This window comes from Mobula hypostoma, chromosome 30, assembly GCF_963921235.1.
Source record: "Mobula hypostoma chromosome 30, sMobHyp1.1, whole genome shotgun sequence".
Taxonomy (NCBI): domain Eukaryota; kingdom Metazoa; phylum Chordata; class Chondrichthyes; order Myliobatiformes; family Myliobatidae; genus Mobula; species Mobula hypostoma.
Genome location: NC_086126.1, coordinates 1,969,633 through 1,997,624, shown reverse-complemented (window position 1 = coordinate 1,997,624; position 27,992 = coordinate 1,969,633). Strand labels below are relative to the sequence as shown.

The following is a 27,992-nucleotide window of genomic DNA, read 5'->3' as shown; positions in this document are numbered from 1 at the left end:
TCATTTTCTTGCGGGCATACTCAGCAAATCTATAGAATAGTAAGTATAACAGGATCAATGAAAGAGTGCAGAAGGCAACAAATTGTGCAAATGCAGATGTAAATAATTAGCAATAGATAATGAGAACATAAGATAGTGAGAAAAAGAGTCCTTAAAGTGAGATTATTGGTTGTGGGAGCATCTCAATAGATGGGCAAGGGAGTGTAGTTTGAAACGTAGAAATATAGAAAATCTACAGCACAATACAGGTTCCTCGGCCCACATTGCAGTGCCGAACATGTACTTAATTAGAAATTACCTAAGGTTGCCCACAGCCCTCTATTTTTCTGAGCTCCATGTACCTATCCAGGAGTCCTTTTAAAGACCCAATCATATCTGCCTCCACCACCCTCACTTGCAGCAGATTCCACGCACATTCCACTCGCTGCGTAAAAAAATACCCCTGACATCTCCTCTGTAGTTACTTCCAAGCACCTTAAAATCGTGCGCTCTCGTGTCAGCCATTTCAACCCTGGGGAAAAGCTTCTGACTATGCACCCAATGAATAGTTATCCCATTTTAATTCAGAGCCTGATGGTTGAGCTGTTCTTGAACCTGGCGGTGTGAGTCCTGAGGCTCCTGTACCTTCTACCTGATGGCAGCAGTGAGAAGAGAGCATGGCCAAGGTGGTGGGTGCTGCTTTCCTGTGACACTTTTTCATGTAGATATGCTCAAGGGTTGGGAGAGCTTTACCCGTAATGTACTGGGCCAGATCCACTACCTTTTGGAGGATTTTCCGTTCAAAGGCGTTGGTGTTTCAATACGATTGAAAGAGCGCAGAGAAAATTTGCAAGGATGTTACCGGGACTTGAGGACCTGAGTTATCGGGAAATGTTGAATGCGGTGGGACGTTATTTCGTGAAGCATAGGAGAATGGGGAGAAGATTGATCAAGGTATACAATATTATGCAAGCATGTCTTTTACATTGATACTCCACATTTCACTGCATCTTGTGATATTCTTGACAAATGAACCAACCTCAGTTTAAAATGTTATCTTGCACTACTTCTGAAAGTTGTGTTTTGGAGCTGTGTGTCATCGTCCCTGTACATAAACATACTTGTGGATGTGACAATGAACTTGACTTCGACTTTGAGTGGAAGGGCGTAACATGAGTGAGATTGAGATGCCGTGCCTCAGGGAGATAAGGGAGGGGATGGGACTGATGACATTGCCCCAAAGTTCAAAGTGCATTTATGTAAACTTTAAACATACATTGATCATTAATGCACTTTGAACTTGAGATTCAACTTCTTGCAAACCTCCAGAAAATAAAGAACAAATTGTGTAAACAATTTTTGAAATGTAAGTGAATAGAACACAAAACATGAACTGCAGTGTCCCCTGAAAGTGAGTGTACAGCCAGAGTCAGCTCAAGGCTGAGGGGAGAGAAGGTGGCCACAGGCTACAGCGATGAAGCAGTACTGAGGGCACTGATCTTACTTCCGAGGCGCCTAGGGGGTGACTGGAGTAGCAGCAGTACTCTCAATGGATACTATATAACCATATAGTCATAGTCATACTTTATTGATCCCGGGGGAAATTGGTTTTCGTTACAGTTGCACCATAAATAATAAATAGTAATAGAACCCTAAATACTTAAATAGTAATATGTAAATTATGAAATAAGTCCAGGACCAGCCTATTGGCTCAGGGTGTCTGACCCTCCAAGGGAGGAGTTGTAAAGTTTGTTGGCCACAGGCAGGAAAGACTTCCTATGACGCTCTGTGCTGCATCTCAGTGGAATGAGTCTCTGGCTGAATGTACTCCTGTGCCCACCCAGTACATTATGTAGTGGATGGGAGACATTGTCCAAGATGGCATGCAACTTGGACAGCATCCTCTTTTCAGACACCACCGTCAGAGAGTCCAGTTCCATCCCCACAACATCACTGGCCTTACAAATGAGTTTGTTGATTCTGTTGGTGTCTGCTACCCTCAGCCTGCTGCCCCAGCACACAACAGCAAACATGACCGCACCATTATATAACCATGATATAACCATTAAAGCATGGAAACAGGCCATCTCAGCCCATCTCTTCCTCTCACCTAGTCCCACCGACCTGCACTCAGTCCATAACCCTCCATTCCTTTCCTGTCCATATAGCTGTCCAATTTAACTTCAAATGACAACATCGAACCTGCCTTAACCACTTCTGCTGTGAGACATACAATCAATCTACCCATACAGGCTAACCTACCTATTTATTGGGAGGTGGGGTGGAGATACGGTCCCTACCAAAGGAGGTGTAAGGCATCCCTTCCTTCCCCTAGCCTGCAGATCACCCTTGGACAATGTGTAGCACCTGTTTAGTCATCCGATCAGGATCATGTGAAGCCGTGGGAGCAGGTGGTGGATGGTCGTATGAGCGCTGTAAACACGCGCTAAGTTGAACTGAACTGAACTGAACAGGACAGAACATTGGAGACTGATTCAATGACTCTGCGGTTCGATGTTTTATCTTTACTGTCTTTCACTCATTTGTTTCCTTTTTGCGCGATTTGTTCAGTTTTTGTGCATTTGGTTTCCGAGGTTTTCTTTGAACGGGCTCCAGGGTGTTTAGGACCATAAAAACACAGAAATCCAACAGCACAATACAGGTCCTTCGGCCCAAAAAGTTGTGCCGAACATGTCCCTACGTCTGAAAATACTAACCTTACACATATCCCTCTAATTTCCCAATGTTTTTCTATTTTTCTATGTTCCTTTGTTTTGTGGCTGTCTGTGGGGAAGACGAATCTCGGGGTTGTGCAGGGCATTCGTACTTTGATAAAAAATATACTTTGCTTTATGATATGACCTGAATGGATCATGTGCAACAAATTTTTCACTGCACCTTAGTGTGTGTGACAATCGCAAACCAATTTTTCAATGTGCTCAGAACAGAGGGATGTGGATGCTGTGCAGTCAGAAGGGATTCGTTTCGTTTGATGTTCCAATTACTAATTATTTAACTGGAGTGTGGGAAATCTCTGGAATTCGTTGCCACGGGTGGCTGTGGAGGTCAGATCATTGGGTATACAGTGTTTCGAGCAGGGGTTGATAGGTTTTGAGGATGTGATTAAACACATTTATGAAAGAAAAGCAGTAGATGTAGTGTACATGTAATTGGATTTAGGCAAGGCATTTGATAAGGTACCCCATGCAAGGCTCATTCAGAAAGTAAGGAGGCATCGGATCCAAGGGGACATGACTTTATGGATACAGAATTGGCTTGCCCACAGCAGTCAAAGAATGGTTGTAGAAGGGTCATATTCTGCATGGAGGTAGGTGACCAGTGGTGTGCCTCAGGGATCTCTGCTGGGACCCTTACTCTTCGTGATTTTTATAAATGTCCTGGATAAGGAAGTGGAGGGATGGGTTAGTAAATTTGCTGATGGCACAAAGGTTGAGGGTGTTGTGGATAGAGTGGAGGGATGTCAAAGGTTACAGCGGGACATTGATAGGATACAAAACTGGGCTGAGAAGTGGACAAATGGAGTTCAAAACAGATAAGTGTGAAGTTGTTCATTTTGGTCGGTCAAATATTATGACAGAATATACTATTAATGGTAAGACTCTTGGCAGTGTGGAGGATCAGGGGTATCGTAGGGTCCGAGTCCATAGGACACTCAAAGCAGCTGCGCAGGTTGACTCTGTGGGTAAGAAGGCATACGGTGCATTGGCCTTCATCAATCGTGGAATTGAGTTTAAGAGCCGAGAGGTAATGTTGCAGCTATATAGGACCCTGGTCAGACCCCACTTGGAGTACTGTGCTCAGTTCTGGTTGCCTCACTACAGGAAGGATGTGGAAACCATAGAAAGGGTGCAGAGGAGATTTACAAGGATGTCACCTGGATTGGGGAGCATGCATTATGAGAATAGGTTGAGTGAACTCGGCCTTTTCTCCTTGGAGCGACGGAGGATGAGAGGTGACCTGATAGAGGTGTATAAGATGATAAGAGGCATTGATCGTGTGGATAGTCAGAGTCTTTTTCCCAGGGCTGAAATGGTTGCCACAAGAGGGCACAGGTTTAAGGTGCTGGGGAGTAGGTACAGAGGAGAAGTGAGGGGTAAGTTTCTTACGCAGAGAGTGTTGAGTGCGTGGAATGGGCTGCCGGTAACAGTGGTGGAGGCGGATACGATAGGGTCTTTTAAGAAACTTTTGCGTAGGTACATGGAGCTTAGAAAAATAGAGAGCTCTGGGTAACCCTAGTAACTTCTAAGGTATGGATATGTTTGGCACAACTTTGTGGGCCGAAGGGCCTGTAATGTGCTGTAGGTTTTCTATGTTTCTATGTTTCTATGTTCTTGGTTAGTCAGGTTGTCAAAGGTTACAGGCAGAAGGGATGAGATTCGGGTAGAGAGGGCTAATAAATTGGCCATGATGGGATGGTTGAGCAGACGATTGGCTGAATGGCCTGATTCTGCTCCTCTGGCTTATGGTCTGATGTCGAAAGACAGCAAAAGAGTCAGTGGTCTGGCTGGGACTTCAGAGAAGGACAGCGGAGAGGACTGATTGGATTGATCCAGTAGGGAGCTAGCACAAAGCCGAAGCAGAATGGCCTCCAGCGAAGGTGGAACTGACAGGTGGGAAAAAGCATCTCACTCCCCGTCTGAAAAAGGTGTCCACAAGGACATATTTTTTTGGAATTATTCTGAGTCAACTGGGGCCATGAAAGCCGGCGCCATGGTTAAGGGTCACTGAGTCAGCAGGGAGCAAAAGATAAACTTTGACCCTCCCACTTCAAAGCCGCTCAGTTCACAGTGTATTCTGTTAACGGAGAAGTTAAACATCATTGTAACTCACAGAGATTAAAACCTCAGTCCAGCAACGGCCTGCCCTGGGGTCGGAGGGCTGTGTGTGTGCGAGAATGCGTAGGTGGTTGTGAAGGAGGAAAATGGTTTGCTTTGCCTTTGTTTTGCTGTGTTCTGCGTTTTCGGTGTTCTGCCTGGGATGATGGTTCTGGGAAGTACGCTGGTACTCGTGAGCTGCCCCCGGCACACCCTTGAGTTTGCCGTTAATTTTAATGCTGCATTTCGCTGCATGTTTCAATGTACACCTGGTAAATTAATCAACGTGAATCTGAACACAAGAGAATCGACAGACGCTGGAAATCCAGAGCAACGCACGCAAAACGCTGGAGGAACTCAGCATCTATGGAAACGACTGACATTTATGTCTGAGACCCTTCTGCTGGACGGGAAAGGAAAGGGAGAAATGAAGAGCGGATGTTTTGGTCCGAGAACCTTCAACCGTTTATTCGTCTCCATTGATGTCATCACAGGCACAAAACTCCTCACCTTCGAGAACACCTTCAAAGCCCAGTTCCTCAAGAAGGCGGCATCCACCATGAAGAAACCTCACCACCCAGGACATGCCTTCTTCTCTTTAATACCATCAGGGATGAGGTAAGGGAGCCTCAACCCCCAGTCAAAACTTCAGGAACAGCTTCTTCCCCTTTGCCATCAGATTTCCGAGCTATGAACCGATGAAACTCACCATCATTTATATAGAGTGGAGTCGACCCCTCCTGTCCTTTGGGCCGCGCCGCTCAGTAACCCCCAATTTCACCCTTGCCTAATCATGGGACAATTTACAATCACCAATTAAACTACCAATCGTTAACCCTTAGGGCTGTGGGAGGGAACCAGAGCACCAGGAGGAAACCCACACAGTCATGGGGAGAACGTTTAAACTTCTTACAGACAGCGTTGGGAATTGTCCCTGGTTACCTGTACTGTAAAGTGTTGTGCTAGCCTCTACAATACAGTGCCACCCGACATAAACACAAGAGAGTTTGCAGATGCTGGAAATCCAGAGGAACACACGCAAAATGCTGGAAGGATTCATCATTTGGAAACGAATGAAGAGTCAATATTTTTGGCCTAGATCCTTCTTCAAGACTCTCAGCCGGAAACACCGACCGTTCGTTCTCCTTCATAGATGTTGTTTGACCTGCTGACGTCCTCCAGCATTTTGTGTGTGAATCTGATTTGACATGAATCTGGTCTTTTTACATTTCCATCAAAGCCCTCTCTGCCTTTTAACATTTCCGTCATAGTCATGAAAATCTCAAGTTCAACGTCACTTCAGAGAAATTAGAGCCACAGTTCCTTTTATTGATTGTTTTATGAGATAATCTCCGTGCACATCCACATCACAACATCCGAAACAGAAGGGGGAACTGTCCGGCGTGTCCAGTCAATACCATTTTGGCTGACCTGCCTTTAAGTGGCCACAGGGTGCGACGGAATCTGGATAGGGTGTGCTTCAACTTTCTGTGTCAGGAGCAACGCATGAGCTTCCTGCAGTGTGATATCTTCATTCCTCAATTTGCTGGCTCTTCTCTTCATGGCTCTAAACAGAGAAAGAAAAATAACCTGCTCATTACGACTATCACATATCTCACCCATCACTAAGTTCCCTCACCACCCCGGACATGACCTCTTCTCATTGCTACCATCGGGGCGGAGGTACAGGAGCCTGAAGACACACACTAAAAGTTTTAGGAACAGCATCTTCCCCTCCATCCCCTGGATCTCCTGTGCACCTTCTCCAGTCTCTCATCATAACCAAACCTTTCCATCCGAGGAAATATCTTGATGAATCTCCTCTGCACCCTGTCCCGTGTCTCCCCATAACTGAACCACTCCATCCCAGCGAATATCTTGGTCAATCTCCTCGGCACCCTCTACGGTCTCTCATCATTACTGAACCTCTCCACACGAGGGAATATCTTGGTGAATCTCTCTTGTACCCTCTCCGGCTCGAGCACATCTCTCCCACCGAGCGGAGACCCAGAAACGCACCGTTTCTGTTGGCCTTGGTGTTTTGGGAACCCCAGTCAGCACGCGACAGACACAAACCTGTTCTCTACATCTCCGATCATTTCTGGTAACGGCATGTTCCGTGTCTCCAGAAGGAAGGAGGCAGTTATTCCTGCGATTACAGCCAATCCGCCATATATCGTAGACGGCAAAAAGGGGATGTAATCGCCACTTATTTTTATGATGGGTGCCACCACTGCGCCCATCCGGGCCATGGAACTTCCGAGCCCTAATCCCGTCTGCCTGTTGGAGAGGGCACAGAGAAACAGAATTATTTTTTATCAGATATGGAAGATCTTAAGGCAGGATCTCTGTGGTCTGTGGCAACATCCACTGGCCCTTTGGCAGTTAGGGGAGTTGTTGGCAGGGAATAGCTCCTCCATCACAGATTGTTGAGGAAGTGCATTCCTTTTCCGAGGCTCACTTCTCCTCAGACCCGTGCAGTAATCAGTGTCCTCAACCAGCTGCAGATAGGCAAGTCCCCGGGGTTGGATGGGTTGACGGTCGAATTTCTCCGGGCCTTGTGGGACATCCTAGGGGCTGATTATACAGGGGTACTGGGGGAGGGAATGGCGACGGGCGAGAAGCCCCTCTCTTGGCGCAGAGTAGTCGTGGCCCTGCTGCCAAAGAAGGGGGATCTCCGTTTCCTGCTCAATATCCCTCTCAGCGTATACTACAAGATCTTTGTCCGGGGGGTGGCCAATCTTCTGGGCTGATGCTGGGGGAACTGGTCCAACCAGACCAGTCCTACAAGGTCCCAGGGGGATCGATCCAGGACAATATCCACCTTGTCCAGGATCTGATCTCCCTGTACCGGAAGGCTGGTGTGTCAGTCGCTTTTCTCACCCTCGACCAAGAGAATGGTTTCACAGGGTGCACCACGGGGAACTTTTTGGGACTCAGCGAGCATTCGGGTTCGGGCAATAGTTTGTGTCCCGCGTCTGACTGCTGTACGCCACGGCGGAATGCCTGGCGAAGATGACCGGGATCTTCACCGAGCCTTTGGGCTTCGGAATGGGGTGAGCCAGCGGTGTCCCATACCAGGGCCCCTGCACTTGGGCTGCGTGGAGCTACTTCTGTGCCTTCTCCTTCTCCTCCTTCTTCTTCTGTGGGTCTCTGCAGCGGTGACGAGTCTCCCGATCGCGGAGGGCGGACGGTCCTGCGTGTGACACCCAGGTGGCTGCTCGCTGCGGAGGTGGCCTGGGCTGGGGACGCACTTTCTCCGCCGGGGACGCTGGGTGCAGGAGGTCACGGGAATCCCACTGGACGGCGTCTGCCACGCCACTCTGAAGGATCCACCCCGCTTCTACCGGGAAATGAGGAAGGTATGGCGTCTGGCCTCATCCAGACAATGTGATCCTGTGTTGTTGGACGGTGATGTCGCTGCCTGGGGGGGTCTGGTCCCGATCCAATCACAGTGGATTCAGGAAAGGCACGAGGAAGTGTAGGGGTTCTGGCTGCACCACCATGTAATGTTCTCATGACCCAGGCCTCTCAATGATTGTATAAATCACATGGACTTTTGAATTTACCACTTGAAGTCTGTGCTTGAATAAGAACTCTTTAAGAACAGTTTAGATTATGAAGACACGCAGTCCTCTTTTATTGTCATTTAGTAATGCATGCATTAAGCAATGATACAATATTTCCTCCGGTGTGATATCACAAAACACAGGACAGACCAAGACTGAAAAAACTAACAAAACCACGTAATTATAACATATGGTTACAACAGTGCAACAATACCATAAGTTGATGAAGTCTATGAGCACAGTAAAAAGTTCAAAGTCTCTCAAATGTCCCACATCTCACGCAGACGGGAGAAGGAAGAAAAACTCTCCCTGCCATGCCCGACCACAGTCCGACTCTGAGTCATCCGAAAACTTCGAGCCTCCGATCAGCTCTCCAACACCGAGTACTGAGCTCCTTCTCTGTCCGAACGATTCGACATCAATCTCGGTCGCCAACAGCAGGTAACGCCGGGGATTTTGAGGCCTTCCCTCCGGAAGATTCCCGACCGTGCAGTACAACAGCAGCGAACTGGCGTTTCAGAAATCTCTCCAGATATTTCTCTGTGCTTTCACGTCTGTCTCCATCAAATCAGAATTGTCCACGGCCCCTATCTAATGGATACGATATCATTTTCACCGGAGGCTGCAGTCGCCTCACTGTTAATTTCTGGTTAAGTTAGTCGTTCGTTTACTTTTCGATGTTTTGAGCAGAGGTGAATAAATATCGTTGTTTGTTTATAGAACCTGACTCAATTTCTTATCCATTGTTGCTGGACACATGACAGCGGCGGAAAGTGCTGCCCGGGCCGACTGACTACCCCTTTTCCCTGGATACGTTTGTGTCCGGCTGTCCTTTGAGAGGGAGTACAAAGTCGCAATGGGCACATTCCGGGAGCACCCCCGCCCCGGGGAAATTGACTATTTTATACACGATAGTAACCATATTTTAACTTAAGTATACTTATTGTCTCAACATTGTATGTCTGTACCCTGTATATATGCGTTCTAAGAAAACTTTTATACTTCTGTGAAAAGGGAGTACTCACCGGACCACTGTTGGGTAGAGTTCACTGGCATAAAGGTAGCAACAGGTGAAGGCGGCTGCGAGACATCCCTTGCCAAAGGCAGCGAGCGAGGTCCGGACAGTCTGCAGGTCTACAAGGGCAATAGATACCACTTTCAAATGGCAGGAAGCTCACTTAAGGCATTGAAACACGTAAAACAGTCGGAGGAGCAGTTAGTTTAAGGCATAGGATCAGAATTAGGCCATTCAGCTCATCAAGTCTTCTTCGCTGTTCCTTCATGTCTGATCTTGGATCCCACTCAACTCCATTTCCCTGCCTTCTTGCCATATCCTTTGATGCCCTGACCGATCACGAAATGATCAAATTCCACCTTAAATATACGCACGGACTTGGCCTCCACCGCAGTCTGTGGCAGAGCATTCCACAGGTCTATCACTCTCTGGAAAAAAATAATTCCTCCATACCTCTGTTCTAAAAGGTTGCCCCTCAATTTTGAGCCTTGTATTCTACTTCAGGGTGTCCCCACCATAGGAAACATCCAGTCCACATCCATCCTATCTAATCCTTTCAACATTTAGTAGGTTTCCATAAGATCCATCCGCATTCTTCTAAATTCCAGTGGGTACAGTCCAGAAGCTGCCAAATGCTCCTCATATGTTAACCCCTTCCTTCCCAGCATCATCCTCGTGAACCTCATCTGGACTCTCTCCACTGACAGCACAACCTTTCGGGCCCATATCTGTTGACAATACACAAGTGTGGCCTGACTCGTGCCTTATAAAGCCTCCTGCAGGTGGAACTTCCAGGACAGGCCACCGACTCCAGGACGAGCCTCCTGTCTCTAGACTCCCGGTTTTGGCTATCAAGCTTCGATTTTCAGAATTCTAATTGGCCAGTGGCCTTCGCTGTTAGATATCGACCGCTCGACAATCCGATATTGAGACTCTGAACTCCAGGCTCGAACCTCGAGCTCGCCGGCTGACCTCCTGCTCACACTGGACATCCAATCCCAGGACCCACGGACCCGGACAGCCCATCGTCCACAGATGTCTTTTGCCACCAGTCTAATCACTAGACTTCGAGTGCTGAACGGGCGGCCTGTCCTTTAAACACCTCCATATCGCTGTCCCTAAACCAGAGTGGATTCTGATGCTTTTGATCCAAGCTTCTTTCAGAAGTGAGGAAAAAAGGCACAAAACATGTTGCTTCACCGCCGTTCTATGAAGTGTTGATAGAACAAAGACGGTGGTAGAGTGCAGAGGGAGAGGAAAAGAAAGAAAGAGAAGGGGCCGCTGCCTCGTGGTCAGCTTTTTATACACATCGATCAGAAACATTCCATTCTGATTTGCAGATAAGTCAGCCAATCAGAAACCCCATATTCAGATTACACAACACTGAGAGAAGCATCTGGACTGTCCAGAATCATTCAGAGGTAACCACTAGGGGGCATACGAAACTATTGCACATATAGTACTGTGCAATATCTGAGGCAGCTCGGGTCCCTAAGATCTTTGCATATTACTGTATTTGTCAACATGGGGCGGATATCGAGTTCGTAACTAAGGCGGGAGCAAAGGATGTTGGGAATGGTGTGTCGGACAGGTGGCAGAGAAGGAACGCCGGGGGCGGTGGAGGTGGAGTTGGAGGTGGAGGTGGAGGTGGTGGGGGGGGGGCGGGGTGGCGTCACAGGTGAAGACACACCAAGCCCTGAGACACCGGGCAAGGTTGTTTGATTCCAAACAATGGTTTATTGATTATCACAGTTCAAAACCATCCCTACAGAAATAAAAAAGCATCTAATTGAGAGACACAATTTCTCCGGAGAACGGAGCTTGGCGCCTCCTTCTCTGGAATTTCCATTGAAGGGAGATTGATAAAGAAACCCTTGAGCTCCAAATAGAGAGCTCGGAGTCTGGATTGTCAAAGCACAAACATTTACGTCCTTCCTGTTGAGAGGGCAGTCGGACTTTACTGACGAACTCCTACCTTCAGGAATAATGACGTTTGCCAGCACTGTGGACCCTGCCAGTGTAAGTGAGGTGACCTGTGTGAACTTTCTCCCGATCAGTCTCAGCGTCAGGTAGGCCACGATCTTCGCCGGAATGTCCACGGCTCCAAAGATGAGCTGGATGAGGTAGATGTTAACTCCGAACCCTTGCAGGTCGATGGACACCCCGTAATAAGCGAAACTCGTTGAAAACCTGTTAACACGAAAACAAAACACAAAATGTGCAGAGTGGAAAGTTACCAGCATGCTGTCTGATTAGAGAGCGTGTCTTATGAGGATAGGTTGAGTGAGCTAGGGCTTTTCTCTTTATAGCGAAGGAGGATGAGAGGTGATGTGGTAAAGGTGTTCTAGATGATAAGAGGGATAGGTGGAGTGGACAGCCAAGGAATTTTTCCAGGGTGGAAATGGCTAATACAAGGAGGCGGAATTTTAATGTGATTTGGAATTTAGAATTTATTTAAATCTTAAATCCATCCGACAACGTGAGGGATTAAAATCTTAGCGTTATGACTCTATCGCAATGTACAGACATGTGAATTTATATGTGTAATGGCTTGTAGAAAGAAGACGTCCCGTAGCCTGTAGGTCCTGGCTTTAGTGCTGTGGTAGCGTTTGCCAGAATCCACAATCAGCTCTTTTACTTTCGGACATTAAGGAAGAGATTGTTATCTTGGCGCCACTTCGTCAGGATAATAACCTCGCCTCTGTATGCTGGCTTGTCATCTCTAGAAATAAGGCTGATCAGCAGATTGGAGCGGAGTGTGCTAGCACTCAGGTGCAAGGGGAACAGAGGGGTTGGTGGAAAGCATGGGGAGGGTGCGGGATATAACTGGTAGGTCTTTTTTTTTACACAGAGTGGTGGATGTGCAGAACGGCCTGCCGGGGATAGTGGTAGAGGCAGATACATTAGTGGCAGTCAAGAAGCTCTCAAACAGACACAATGATGATAGAGAAATGAAGCTGGGAAAGTTAGGAGTTGGCTGGTCACTTTGGCTGTGAAGGGAAAACTGATTGGGTTTTCCCTCTGGAAAATCACCCAAGGGAAGCTGTCGGGCAGGAAGTTTAAACAATTACAAGAACCAATTACAGTTGCCTATTTAATTGCAGATTTGGTAGAATTACGACAGACTGCCGATGCAGAACGGCGCAGATTAGAAACGGAAACCGAATGTCGGCAGAAAGCTGAAGCCGAGCGAGATAGGTTAGAAGGGAACACAGAAGGCTCCAAAATGAGTTGAAACCTTTAAAGAGAGGATTATGGATTTAGAGGGTCACAGAGGTATACATATTGATTTGATGCATATAAAGCAGTTTCAGTTTGAGGTATGAGAAATTACTTAAAGAAAAATGTGAACCAGAGGAGGGAGCCGAACTAGCGAAGGATGAAGTGGAAAGATTAAGGAAACAGGGCAGTGATTTAAAGACGACTATGAATGTGATTCAGAAATCAGCATTGGTAAGGAAGAGTAACACTGGCGATCATACAAAGTGTTTAAAGCATATTCAAAAACTTCAGGACAAACTTCCTCCAAGCGAGGAATAACATGTGCTTAAGTATCTGAACAAGGGGAGGAAAGTGAATATGGAGATATTGATTGCCATGATTTACCAGATGGAACTACTAGATACAGTTACGATAATTACGTAGAACCATTTCCCGAGCAACTGCACCCGATACGCTACCAACAGGAACTGGTACTACCATCTGCACAATTGGCACCCCTAGTTACCATCAGAGAGATGGGAGCAAATCAAAATCAGAATATCACATACATGGTTGTAGACGGGTCATATTCTGCAAAGAGGCCGGTCACCAGTGGAGTGCCTCAGGGATTGGTTCTGAACTCTTACTCTCAGTGATTTTTATACAGTAATTGACCTGGATGAGGAAGTGGAGGGATGGGTTAGTAAGTTTGCTGATGACCAAAGGTTGGAGGTGTGGATAGTGTGGAGGGCTGTCAGAGGTTACAGCGAGGCATTAACAGAATGCAAAACTAGGCTGAGAAGTGGCAGATGGAGTTCAACCCAGATAAGTGTGAAGTGGTTCATTTTGGTAGGTCAAATATGATGGCAGAATATAGTATTAATGGTAAGATTCTTGACAGTGTGGAGGATCAGAGGGATCTTGGGGTCCGAGTCCATAGGACACTCAAAGCAGCTGCGCAGGTTGACTCTGTGGTTAAGAAGGTGTATGGTGTATTGGCCTTCAACAATCATGGAATTGAGTTAAAGAGCTGACAGGGAATGTTGCAGCTATATAGGACCCTGTTCAGACCCTACTTGGAGTACTGTGCTCAGTTCTGGTTGCCTCACTACAGGAGGAATGTGGAAGCCATAGAAAGGGTGCAGAGGAGATTTACAAGGATTTTGCCTGGATTGGGGGGGATTATTCCCAACCTATTCAACCTATTATGAGAATAGGTTGAGTGAACTCGGCCTTTTCTCCTTGAAGCGACGGAGAGTGAGAGGTGACCTGATAGAGGTGTATAAGATAATGAGAGTCATTGATCGTGTGGATAGTCAGAGGCTTTTTCCCAGGGCTGAAATGGTTGCTACAGGAGGACACAAGTTTAAGGTGCTGGGGAGTAGGTACAGAGGAGATGTCAGGAGTTAATTTTTTTACCCAGAGAGTGGTGAGTGCATGGAATGGGCTGCCGGCAATGATGCTGGAGGCGGATATGATAGGGTCCTTTAAGAGACTTTTGGCTAGGTACACGGAGCTTAGAAAAATAGACGGCTCTAGGTAAGTCTAGTAATTTCTAAGGTAGGGACACGTTCGACACAACTCTGTGGGCCGAAGGCCGTGTACTGTGCTGTAGGGTTTCTGTGTTTCTATGTTTCTATATTTCTATATACTACACCGTTCGGCATACAGTAGCTTAGAGATATTAATAAGGATATTGGGACATGTGTGCTTGAAGACGATCCTGGAGAGCTTTTCCAAGCAACTAGTCATCAGGGATTAGTACACGCCCTAGATGACTCCAAGGAAAGGAGATTGATTATAATGTATTCACACCCAAATAGACACTCAACTTCGCCAGATATGCAGTGACATTGTGGGGGAACAAGAGGGAAACTGAAAAAAATGCAATGACTGAAAATTGCACAACTCTGTAGGTCGAAGGGCCTGTATTGTGCTGTAGGTTTTCTATGTTTCTAGATTGTTATGAGTTTTAACAAAGGGGGACCCGGTAGATGAGCTGGCCAAATGTTACCAGAGGAGAGGTGAACATCCCACTGCATTGGTATCCCGTTTTTGGACTGTGTTCCGAAGGGTTTATGGAACAGCATTAGAGCGGGACAATTAAAAACCAGAACCCTCAAACAGATGGTTGAGAACGCTGGTGTCTCACTGTACCAAAGACTCTAAAAAACATTGGAAATGTTTGATCTTTCTGAACCTACACACACCGAGGCATGGGTACGGAGGACAATGCGTAGAGCAGGGGTAAAAGAGATACAAAGGACAACTATACTATACTGGGAAGGTAATGCTTATTGAATGTCAGGCAACCACAAAGTAACATGGTGAAGACACCACCATCCAGGGAATTAAATCCTGAGGTTCAATGATGGAGTCAGGCCTCGCCAACATGGGTGTGTGACACAAGGTGAGATGAAACCAGAAGAACTCCAGTAAGTGGTAGAGTCATGGGCCGCCCTGTTACCTTTTTATGGGATACTGGGGGAGTCCGAACCACCGTCAGCAACACTAATATAAACAATGCAATCTGGGAGATATAAAGTAACATTATCTTAAGTGGATTCACAGGACATCAACAAGTAGGACATGTGAGTGCACCATTGGTAGTAAGGATAGGAGCTATAGCATTGGGACATTCAATAGTGTTGGTGGATTTACCTAGGGAGCAGGAACATATAATGGGGAGTGATTAGAACATAGAATAGTACAGCACAGTACAGGCCCTTCGGCCCACAATGTTGTGCCGACCCTCAAACCCTACCTCCCATATAAGCCCCTACCTTAGATTCCTTCATATACCTGTCTAGTAGTCTCTTAAATTTCACAAGTGTATCTGCCTCCACCATTGACTCAGGCAGTGCATTCCACGCACCAACCACTCTCTGAGTAAAAAACCTTCCTCTAATATTCCCCTTGAACTTCCCACCCCTTACCTTAAAGCCATGTCCTCTTGTATTGAGCAGTGGTGCCCTGGGGAAGAGCCGCTGGCTATCCACTCTATCTATTCCTCTTATTATCTTGTACACCTCTATCATATCTCCTCTCATCCTCCTTCTCTCCAAAGAGTAAAGCTCTAGCTCCCTTAATCTCTGATCATAATGCATACTTTCTAAACCAGGCAGTATCCTGGTAAATCTCCTCTGTACCCTTTCCAATGCTTCCACATCCTTCCTATAGTGAGGTGACCAGAACTGGACACAATACTCCAAGTGTGGCCTAACCAGAGTTTTATAGAGCTGCATCATTACATCGCGACTCTTAAACTCTATCCCTCGACTTATGAAAGCTAACACCCCATAAGCTTTCTTAACTACCCTATCCACCTGTGAGGCAACTTTCAGGGATCTGTGGACATGTACCCCGAGATTCCTCTGCTCCTCCACATTACCAAGTATCCTGCCATTTACTTTGTACTCTGCCTTGAAGTTTGTCCTTCCAAAGTGTACCACCTCACACTTCTCCGGGTTGAACTCCATCTGCCACTTCTCAGCCCACTTCTGCATCCTATCAATGTCTCTCTGCAATCTTTGACAATCCTCTACACTATCTACAACACCACCAACCTTTGTGTCATCTGCAAACTTGCCAACCCACCCTTCTACCTCCACATCCAGGTCGTTAATAAAAATCACGAAAAGTAGAGGTCCCAGAACAGATCCTTGTGGGACACCACTAGTCACAATCCTCCAATTTGAATGTACTCCCTCCACCACCACCCTCTGCCTTCTGCAGGCAAGCCAATTCTGAATCCACCTGGCCAAACTTCCCTGGATCCCATGCCTTCTAACTTTCTGAATAAGCCTACCGTGTGGAACCTTGTCAAATGCCTTACTAAAATCCATATGGATCACATCCACTGCACTACCCTCATCTATATGCTTGGTCACCTGCTCAAAGAACTCTATCAGGCTTGTTAGACACGATCTGCCCTTCACAAAGCCATGCTGACTGTCCCTGATCAGACCATCATTCTCTAAATGCCTATAGATCCTATCTCTAAGAATCTTTTCCAACAGCTTTCCCACCACAGACGTAAGGCTCACTGGTCTATAATTACCCGGACTATCCCTACTACCTTTTTTGAACAAGGGAACAACATTCGCCTCCCTCCAATCCTCCAGTACCATTCCCGTGGACAATGAGGACATGAAGATCCTAGCCAGAGGCTCAGCAATCTCTTCCCTCACCTTGTGGAGCAGCCTGGGGAATATTCCGTCAGGCCCCGGGGACTTATCTGTCCTAATGTATTTTAACAACTCCAACACCTCCTCTCCCTTAATATCAACATGCTCCAGAACATCAACCTCACTCATATTGTCCTCACCATCTTCAAGTTCCCTCTCATTGGTGAATACCGAAGAGAAGTATTCATTGAGGACCTCGTTCACTTCCACAGCCTCCAGGCACATCTTCCCACCTTAATCTCTAATCGGTCCTACCTTCACTCCTGTCATCCTTTTTCTCTTCACATAATTGAAGAATGCCTTGTGGTTTTCCTTTACCCTACTCGCCAAGGCCTTCTCATGCCCCCTTCTTACTTTTCTCAGCCCCTTCTTAAGCTCCTTTCTTGCTTCCCTATATTCCTCAATAGACCCATCTGATCCTTGCTTCCTAAACCTCATGTATATTGCCTTCTTCCACCTGACTAGATTTTCCACCTCACTTGCCACCCTTGGTTCCTTCACCCTACCATTCTTTATCTTCCTCACCGGGACAAATTTATCCCTTACATCCCGCAAGAGATCTCTAAACATGGACCACATGTCCATAGTACATTTCCCTGCAAAAACATCATCCCAATTCACACCCTGAACTTCTAGCCTTATAGCCTCATAATTTGCCTTTCCCCAATTAAAAATTTTCCTGTCCTCTTTGATTCTATCCTTTTCCATGATAATTATAAAGGCCAGGGAGCGGTGGTCACTGTCCCCTAGATGCTCACCCACTGAGAGATCTGTGACCTGACCCGGTTCATTACCTAGTACTAGATCTAGTATGGCATTCCCCCTGGTCGGCCTGTCCACATACTGTGACAGGAATCCATCCTGGACACACTTAACAAATTCTGCCCCATCTAAACCCTTGGAACTATTCAGGTGCCAATCAATATTAGGGAAGTTAAAGTCACCCATGATAACAACCCTGTTATTTTTGCACCTTTCCAAAATCTGCCTCCCAATCTGCTCCTCTGTATCTCTGCTGCTACCAGGGGGCCTATAGAATACCCCCAATAGAGTAACTGCTCCCTTCCTGCTCCTGACTTCCACCCATATTGACTCAAAAGAGGATCCTGCTACATTACCCACCCTTTCTGTAGCTGTAATAGTATCCCTGACCAGTAATGCCACCCCTCCTCCCCCTTTTCCACCCTCTCTATCCCTTTTAAAGCACTGAAATCCAGGAATATTGAGAATCCATTCCTGCCCTGGTGCCAGCCAAGTCTCTGTAATGGCCACTACATCATAATTCCATGTATGTATCCAAGCTCTCAGTTCATCACCTTTGTTCCTGATGCTTCTTGCATTGAGGTACACACATTTCAGCCCTTCTACCTTACTGTCTTTACACCGTTTATTCTGCTTCCCTTTCCTCAAAGCCTCTCTGTATGTTAGATCTGGCTTTACTCCATGCATTTCTTTCACTGCTCTATCGCTCTGGGTCCCATCCCCCTCGCAAATTAGTTTAAACCCGAACCATGCTAGCAAACCTACCTGCAAGGATATTGCTCCCCCTCGAGTTCAGGTGCAACCCATCCAATCTGTACAGGTCCCACCTTCCCCAGAAGAGATCCCAATGATCTAAAAATCTAAAGCCCTGCTCCCTGCACCAACTCCTCAGCCATATATGGAGAATGCAAGGCTGTCTTGTATTATTGCACAGAGCTGAGCGGCATTTGCAAGGCACAACCATGACTGTGGAAAGGTGGCCGGCAGTGTGTGCAAACAAGCTCCAGACCTGAAACTATAAAAGCAATATAAGACCATAAGATATAGGAGCAGAAGTAGGCCATTCGACCCAACAAGTCTGCTCTGCCATTCAGTCATGGGCTGACCCTATTATTCCAGTCATCCCCACTCCCCTGCCTTCTCCCCATATGTGTTCCCCAAAAAAGCAGACAAAGATGTAGGTTAGGTAAAAGAGAGTTTGGTACAAGGCGTTCTGAGGCCTATAGCCTCCAATAATAACTCTCCCATATGGTCAGACAGGAAACCAGATGGTGACTGCAGGTTGACAATAGACTATGGAGAGCTGAATAAAGCCGCTAATTAACAGCCATAACTGTAGCAACTAACCGGAACACAGTGGTTAAACAGAATGAAAGAACACAGTGGTTCACGTTTTCGATATAAATAATGGATTTTGCTCTATCCCACTTGAATGAGAGTGTCAATACAAGTTTGCATTTACATTTCAGGGATTGCAGTATACATGGACTGTCCTACCACGGGTTTTCCATAATTCCCCATCTATATTTCACCAGAGTTCAGGGGAATGGTTAAAACCGTTTTCAAAGTCTGAGTGCTTCATACAATACGTAGATGATTTACTTCTGCAGACTGAAAACAATTAAGAGCATTACCAGCTATTGACAGAACTGCTGTAATTATTACATGCACTGGGACCAAAGGTAAACCGTAAAAAAGCACAGGTGATGAAACAAGAAGTTAGTTATTTGGGGCTGACCTTGACACCGAGTAAAAGAGAAATCGATAAGCAAAGAATAGAATTGTTTGTGAAATTGCCTATTCCCGAGACCTGAAAGGGCTGTGATCCTTTCTGAGGCTGTTGAATACTTTCCCCTCCTCACTCCCACTCCCCGACCCTCTCTCCATAACCTTTGATATCATATCCTATCAAGGACCTATCAGTTCTGCATTAAATATACCCAATGACCTGGCCTGTGGTAATAAATTCCACCAGGTCATCACCGTCAGGTGAAGAAAATTTCTCCTTATCTCTGTTATAATGAACGCCTCTCTGTCCTGAGGCAGTTCCCTCTCGTCCTAGACTCCCCGATAGTGGAATCATCATTTCCCAGTACAGATCCACAGCTATCAAACGTTCCTCATATAGTAACCCTTTGGTCCCTGAAATAATCCTTGTGTACCTCCTCTGAACCTTCTCCAATGCCAACACACCATTTCTTAAATGAGGAGTCTATACTGTTCTCACCTCAAGGTGAGATCTCACCAGTACCTTATAAAGCCCCAGCATCACATCTCTACTCTTGAATTCTTGAAATGAGTGCTAAAATTGCATTTTCCTTCCTCACCACTGACTCAACCTACAAATTAACCTTCAGGATGTTCTGCACACAGACTCCCAAGTCCCTTTACATCTCAGATTTTTGGATTTTCTCCTCGTGTACAAAATAACTTGCAAATGTATTTCTTCAACCAAATTGCATGACCAAACATTTTACAACATTGACTTTCATTTGCCACTCTATTGCCCATTATTCTAATCTGTCTATGTCTTTCTGCAGCCTAACCGTTTCCTCAATCCTTGCATCATTTGCAAGCCTCACTACAACGCCATCATCTAAATCGTTGATATACAGCATAAAAATAAGTGTTCCCAATACTGACCCCTATGGAACTGGCAGCCGAACAGAGAAGGATCATTTTATTCCTACGCGCTACCTCCTACCAATCAGCCAATGCTCTAAGCATGCCAGTAACCTTCTGGTGATAACACGGGCTCTTAACTTGGTAAGTAGCCTCCTGGGTGGCACCTTGTCAAAGGCCTTCCGAAAGTCCAAATACACAACATCCACTGCATACCATCTATCTATCGGACATGTAATCTCCTCAAAAAATTCGAAGAGGGTCGTCACGCTAGATTTTCCCTTTAGCAAACCATGCTGACTTTGTCCTGCCTTGTCCTGTGTCACCAAGTACTCCACAACCTCATCCTTAACAACTGACTCCAACATCTTCCCAACCACTGAGATCAGACTAACTGGTCCGTTATTCCCTTTCTGCTGCCTTCCTCCTTTCTTAAAGAGTGTAATAGCATTTGCAATTTTCTAGTTCTCTGGCTCCTTACCAGAGTCCAATAATTTTTGAAAGATCATTACGAATGCCTCCTCAATCTCTTCCGCTACCTCTTTCAGAACATTGTGGTGCTGTTAATCTGCTCTGGGTGACTTCTGTACCTTTCAGTCTTTCAGCTTTTTGAGCTTTGTAATAGTAACTACATTCGGTCCTCTTCCCTCGCAGCCTTCAACGTTTGGCACACTACTCAGCAAAGCATTCATTTAGCTCACCTACCATCTCCTTGTTCTTCCATTATTTTTTTCTCCACTTTCATTTTCTCGTGGTCCTATATCCACTCTCATCTCCCTTTTATTTTTTTACATACTTCATAAAGCTTTTACTATCCACTTTGAAATTGTTTGCTTGCTTGCTTTCATATTGTTCTTCCTTATGAATATTTTTGTCTCTCTCTGTAGGGTTTAAAAGCTTCGTAATCTTCTGTCTGCCCACTATTTTTTGCTTTGTTGTATGATGGGTTTTCTTCTTTTGCATTAGCTTTGACTTTCCTTGTCAGCCACGAAATTGGTATATTGCCATTTGAGTATTTCTTCGGTTTTGGAATCATCTATCCTGCACCGTTCTCATCTTTCCCAGAAACTCACGCCATTCCTGCTCTGCTGGCATCGCTGCCAGCTCCCCTTTCCAATTTTGCTGTGGCCAGCTCCTCTCACATCCCACTGTAATTTCCTCTACCCCACTGAAATACTCCTGTATCAGACTTCACTTTTACCCTATCCAATTCAGTCATATTGTGATCACTGCTTCCTAAGGGTACTTTTACCTTCAGTTCCCTAATCACCGTTGTTCAATAGATAACACCCATGGTCCACATGCCACTCCTAGCAGATTCCTTCTTCTTGATCCCTTCACCTCCTCCATCAGTCACCACCCAGCTTCTTACAGTTTCCACACCCCTACCATCTTATTCTGGTTTCTTCCCACATCCTTTCAGTCCTGATGAAGGGTCTCGGCCTAAAACATAGATTGTTTATTCCTCTCCATAGCTGCTGTCTCACCTGCTGAACTCCCCCAGCATTTTGTGTGTGTGTTGCTCTGGATTTCCAGCATTGACAGAATCTCTTGTGTTTGTGGTCACTGTCCAAGTCCAAGGATAAAGAAGTTCACTCACCAAACCACCATCGTACAACAGCTGATCCGTCGCATTATTGGTGTCCGGAACAGATCGAACACACTCTGTTTCTTGGCAGCGAGCTGGTCACTCTCCACACTCGCCTTGAGAATCTGTGGAACACGTGGTGTCAGACAGAACAAAAAATGCAAACATAGTCATTGCTCTACACGAAATGTTGGAGGAAATCTGCAGGTCAGGCAGCGTCTATGGATGGAGTTTTCTCTGGGTGCTCCGGTTACTTCACACATTACAGAGCAGTATGGGTTAGGGGTAGTGAGTTGTGGGCGTGCTATGTTGGCACGGGAAGCGTGGCGACACTTGTTTTGACTGTGTTGGTCATTGACACAAACAATGCGTTTCACTGAACTGGCGCCGACTTAACACACCCACAATACACCTGTACGTCGTTGGGATGTGGGAGGAAACTGGAACTCCCGGAGGAAACCCGCAGAGTTACAGGGAGGATTCTTCACAGACAGCGGCATGAATCAAATGCAGATCACCATCTCTGAAAATCGTTGCACAAACTACTACACTACCGGGCCATCAAACAGCAGCTGTGTGCCGGAGTTAAGGTGCCATAGAGTGCCAGATCACGAACACCAGTATGATCTGTTTCTGAGAATGGTGCTTACTTCAACAGTGAGTCTCTCCCCTTCTGCCTCCCGACTGTTAATCTTCGCCACCCTCTTCAGCTGCTTTAGAGCAATGTGTTCCTTGCCGTTCACGATGAGCCATCGGGCCGACTCTGAGAGCCACCTGTGACAGCAAGGATGATAACTCATTGCAGGTTGATTGAAAGAGTGCAGGATGTTGCCGGGACTTGTGTTATAGGGTAAGGCTGAATAGGTTAGGACATTATTTCCTGGAGAGTAGGAGAATGAGGGGAGATCTGATAGAGGTACGCAAAATTGTGAGGGGTATAGATAAGGTAAATGCCAACAGGTTTTTTCCACTGAGTTTGGGTGAGATTACAACCAGAGATCATGGATTAAGGGTGAAAGGTGATATATTTAAGGGGAACGTGAGGGGGAGGGGAGCTTCTTCACTCAGAGGGTGCGAAATGGGGCCCCGGTATTTAAAGGGAGTGTGGGAAATTGAGCTCCGGTCTTGAAATTGAACACAGTGAGACAGGATTTCTGATTATCAGCAGAACTGTGGAATCTCACTGTGGATTAATGACGGCCTGACTCCATCGTTCCTTGTTTAATTGCCCATTTTCACTATCGCCCCTGAAACTCTCCCTTTGCCCCTGCTCCCAGTGGAGCGCGATAGTCGTGGTTGGCGTTACTCTATTACACTACCCGCGACCCGGGTTCAATTCCCGCCGCTGTCTGTAAGGACTGTTGTACATTCTCCCTGGGGCCGCACGTGTTTCCTTAGCTTTCCTCCCCAGTTAGTAGGTAAATTTGTCACACGGGTGTAATTGGGTCTCGTGGGAGGGGCTGTTACCGTGCCATAGCTCTAAATGAAACAAACATGACAAACTAACAGTGGGTTCTTTTGATTCCAGTATATCAAGGGTAAGTGGAGTTGGACATTACCAGGAATAAACGAAAAAGACAACGCATGGGATGGAGACCGAGAGCTGGAGCCAACGCCAATCCTTGATGCCGTAGGCAATCCCGGCCAGTAAGACCTGACCAAGCGTGTAAGAGAAGGAACCACACATCGAAACAAGCGTTCGAACTCTGATTGGAATCCACTCAATCACTGGGTGCAAAGATGGGGGGAAAGACAGCGTGTTAATCAAAGTGGAATCTGTCTGCGTTTCTTTCCCCTCCTCCACCCTCTCTACTTGCACATCATTCCCCTAGTTCCCCTCCCCACACTGTCGACATCTGCCCTCGTCAACCACCCCCCCACTACTTCTTACTCCACCCTCCTCTCCTATCAGATTCCACCAATTATTTTTTAAAATCTTCTATGATAGATGTGACTTTAAAAGAATGGGATAGATTAGGTATTAAATGCTTCCAGGACTTGTTTGTGGAGGAAAGTCTCCTTCCATTTGAGCCACTGTCAGCTAAATATAGCTTACCCAAAAGTCAATTTTTTCGATACCTACAAATAAGAGACTTTTTACGGTCTCAAATAGGTACATTTCGTAAAAGTCCTGATAAGAATCTACTAGATGTAATTTTTAATTTAAAACCTTTTCATAATGAATCTATATCTATTATTTATAATATGTTGCTGGGAATGAGAAGTGTTCCTTTCGATAAAATTAAAAATCTTTGAGAACAAGACTTACAGACTTCAATTTCTAGAGAAACTTGGAATGAAATTTTTAAATTGGTTAACACTTCATTGTTACGTGCTCACCACTCTCTCCTACGATTTAAAGTGGTCCATAGGGCCCACATGACCAAGTATAAGTTGTCTCGTTTTTATTTGTATATATCTCCTCATTGCGATAAATGTAATAATGGAGAAGCTTCACTCATTCATACGTTTTGGACATGTCCGAGTCTTGAGAAATATTGGAAAGAAGTATTTCAAACTTTCTCGGTACTTTTTAAAGTAAATTTTAAGCCTAAACCTTTGACTGCTTTATTTGGTATTGTTGGAGGAACGGATATTATTTTGGAGAAAGCTGATTTGCACATTTTGGCTTTTATTTCTCTTATGGCTAGGAGGGTGCTCTTGCTTAAATGGAAAGATGCGGTCCCACCCACTCACGTTCAATGGCTGAGTGATGTGATGTCATGTTTAAATTCAGAGAAGATTCGGTGTTCAATTTCTGAATCTAATCAAGACTTTTAAACATTGCGGGGACCTTCTTTGAACTATTTTCAAAACCTTTGATTTGCCGTTAAAGCACAGATGATGGCTAATAATACACTTTTTTTTCTTTGTTTCTTCTTTACTAATCAGCTTTGGTCTTGGTAGTGGGTTAGATTTTTTATTTCCATATAATTAATTTACTATATTTCAATATTATGAATTAATCAATTTGTATGAATATAGAGTAAAGAGTTTGTATGTGCGATTCAGTATAACGTTTTTGATATATTTCTTTTTTTCTTGAACTCTGCATTCTTCTATGTAGAAAATTAATAAAAATATTGAAAAAGATCGTCTCCCACTATTGGAAACATCCTCTCCATGTCCACCCTATCCAGGCTTTCAATATTCGATAGGTTTTGATGAGATCCCCCTCATTCTTCTAAACTCAAGTGAGTACAGATCAGAGCCACCAAATATTCCTCATACATTAACCCTTTCATTCCTGAGATCGTTCTCCTGAACCTCCTGTTGACCCTCTCCAATTCCAGCAGATCTTTTCTTGGTCCCAAGATTCTCGCAGCATTCGTCATATAAATTCTCAGCGTTTTAACCTTGCTTTTATATTCCAGCCCTCTGGAAGTGAATGCTAATTCCATTGATTCACCACCCTCTGGCTGAAGAAATCCTGCTCAGGGACCGTCCTTCTTCACTTGGGCGACAGTTTACTCACTGAGAGATATGCAATTGTTGATGGCACCCGACACGCCGACGCCTGTCAGAAATCTCCAGAAGCAGAAGAGTGGGAAGGAGGAGGAGAACGCTCCACACGTCCCCGAAACAGCGATCACAAAGTGCGACCATAGCAGCAGGGTTCGGCGGCCATACCTGACGGCGAGAAGCATTGGGTAAGGGCCAGTGAACAGGAGCCCACGCTGACATGGAGTTACAGGAGAGCATCGGTAAGTGGCTCTCTGGTCCTTGTGATGTGGTTAATGTTTGAACGGGTGTTTTTATGTTTGACTGATGTTATCCAGGAGTCTGAATGGTTCCAGAGCCGTCATAGAACATAGAACATTACAGCAAAGTACAGACCTGTCGGCCCATCATGTTGTACTGACCCTTGATTCACTCCAAGATCAATCTAACCATTCCTTCCCAAATCGCCCTCCATTTTTCATGCCTATCTAAGAGTTTCTCAAATCTCCCGAATGCGTCTCCCTGTACCTCCAACCCAGGCCATGTATTCCACTCACCCACCACTCGGAGTAAAAAAACTTACCTCCGACATCCACAGCCCTGCCTGTCATTACGGTCATTATGTGGCAAGCCGTGTAAAGTGGGCAGTCATGACCTTTGCCCTTTATTGTTCTTGGCAATTTTTTTCTGCAGAAGTGGTTTGCCCTTGCCTTCTTCTGGCCAGTGTCTTTATAAGACTGGTGACCCCAGCCATTATCAATACCCTTCAGAGATTGTCTGCCTGGCATCAGTGGTCGCATGTCCAAGACTTGTGATATGCACCAGCTGCTCGGACGACCCTCCACCACCTGTTCCAATGGTTTCAGGTAACCCGGATCGGTGTTGGGGGGAGTGGGGGTTGCTAAGCACGTGCTACACTTTGCCCAAAGATATACTTTCTGTATCCCCCTATACATCCCACTAATCATCCTAAGAGTTTGGACTCTGGTATTAGCTGTTTCCCCCACATTCATTGATCCCTCAAAGTTTCCGCACATGTTGATGTAGCGGTTAGGAAGGGTTTTGGTGTATTGGGTTCATCATTCGGGGGATTGCGTTAAAGAGGCATGAGGTAATCTCTGTAAATCTCTGGTGAGTCCACACTTGGAGTATTGTGTTCAGTTCTGGTCACCTCATTATAGGTGGGATGCGGAAGTTTCAGGCAGGATGCAGATTTACCAGGATTAGAGAGCAAGTTTTCTGAGGATAGGTTGAGTGAGTTAGAGCTTTTCTCTTCAGCGGATGAGAGGTGACTTGATAGAGGTGTACAAAATGATGAGAGGTATAGGTCGAGTGGATAGCCAGAGACTTTTTCCCAGGATGGAAATGGCGAATATGAGGGGGCATGATTTTAAGGTGAATGGAAGAAAGATCGGGCTGGGGATGTCAGAGGTATGTATTTTACTCAGAGAGTAGTCGGCGCCTGGGGTGGTGGTAGAGGCAGATATATTAGGAACATTTTAAGAGACTTAGATAGGGATCTGGCGTCCACATCCAGAGATCCCTCAAAGTCGATAGGATGGTTAAGAAGATGCAGAGTGCTTGGCCTTCAGCAGGCAGAAGATTCAATTCAAGTGTCTCCAGGTAACATTGCAGCTCTATAAAACTCTGGTTAGATCACACAGCAGCTTAAACACTCTCGTTCAGCAGTTGCTTTCCCTCCCCCCCCCCCCCCAAGTTGTTTTACCCATTGAGTTTATTCAGAGATTATTTGTTAAACCATCTCCACGTTGCCCTTTGAGTCATTTGGCTGTGTGACTGTCGTTGTGGTGTGGGGTTTAATGTTGATTGTATTGTGCTTCTAGTGTTCTGTGGCTCCCAGCAAGACAACGAATGTCACCGTTGTATGTGGCTTCTAAACTTTGATAATAAATGTACTTGGAACTTTGAACTTACTTGTCGGCCAGTCTGCCCAGGACACTGGCTCCGATCAGTAGTCCGGCCATGTAGATGGACTGCACCATCTGCTTCAGAGACTTCCGATCACACACGAGGTCCCACTGCCGAAACAAGGGCACAACTGACCGTCACAGAGGACACGGCAACCCCGCGCCGCCCAATTACACCCGTGTGACCAATTACCCTACTAACCCACACGTCTTTGAACTGTGGCAGGAAACCCACGCGGTCACAGGGAGAATAGACAATCTGCTTACAGAGCCTGTCGGGAATTGAACCCGGGTCTCTGGTGCTGTAAAGCGTTGTGTCACGGCGCATTCTGTTCACTCCGTCAAGCCACCCCCTTCAGTACACCATCCCCCAGAAGTGAGGGGGGCATTTCCAGCCGTACCTCTGTCACGATTGTCGACGTGAACTGGGAGTGGTCGTACACCCACCCATCGGTGCATGCCTGTGTGTCAGGTTGGCTCCCGTTGCCCTGCATCTCGTTGGTGCCCAGGAGATGCCACTGCGGGGAGGTGTACATGCGGCACTTGTCCGGCCTCCCTTCCCGGTCCATGGGCAGGAACACCCGGAGAAACTCCTCCCTCAGTGGCTCCTCCGTCACATTGAGGTACCTCGAATCCTCACCTCCCAGCCGCACCCTGCACCGGTGGTCGGGGACAGCGGCCACGAAGTTCTGGAGGAGATTATTGCAGGACATGAACAAGGATGGTATCGACAGCAGAAAAATTTGGATGGCTTGGAACTTCCCCAGGTCTCCAACCATCTCCAGGAGGTCCCCAAAAGCCATGGTCTGAGCAGGAGGAGGGCAGACCAGGTGTACTGAGGCAGACTGTGCTGGCAATCGATGCC

The 27,992-nt window shown here is 46.1% G+C and overlaps 1 protein-coding gene across 1 annotated transcript; it reads right to left on the bottom strand.

Moving 5' to 3' along the window:
• LOC134339573 (solute carrier family 22 member 6-A-like) lies at nucleotides 1-27,992 on the bottom strand. The gene is made up of 10 exons (XM_063036197.1): nucleotides 27,529-27,992; nucleotides 27,135-27,238; nucleotides 25,234-25,388; nucleotides 23,318-23,486; nucleotides 22,409-22,532; nucleotides 21,771-21,883; nucleotides 11,374-11,588; nucleotides 9,409-9,517; nucleotides 6,891-7,094; nucleotides 1-6,381 (listed from the first exon to the last, which is right to left on the bottom strand). Exons 1-10 carry the CDS (start codon nucleotides 27,928-27,930, stop codon nucleotides 6,252-6,254), a joined length of 1,725 nt encoding a protein of 574 aa, XP_062892267.1. The 5' UTR covers nucleotides 27,931-27,992; the 3' UTR covers nucleotides 1-6,251.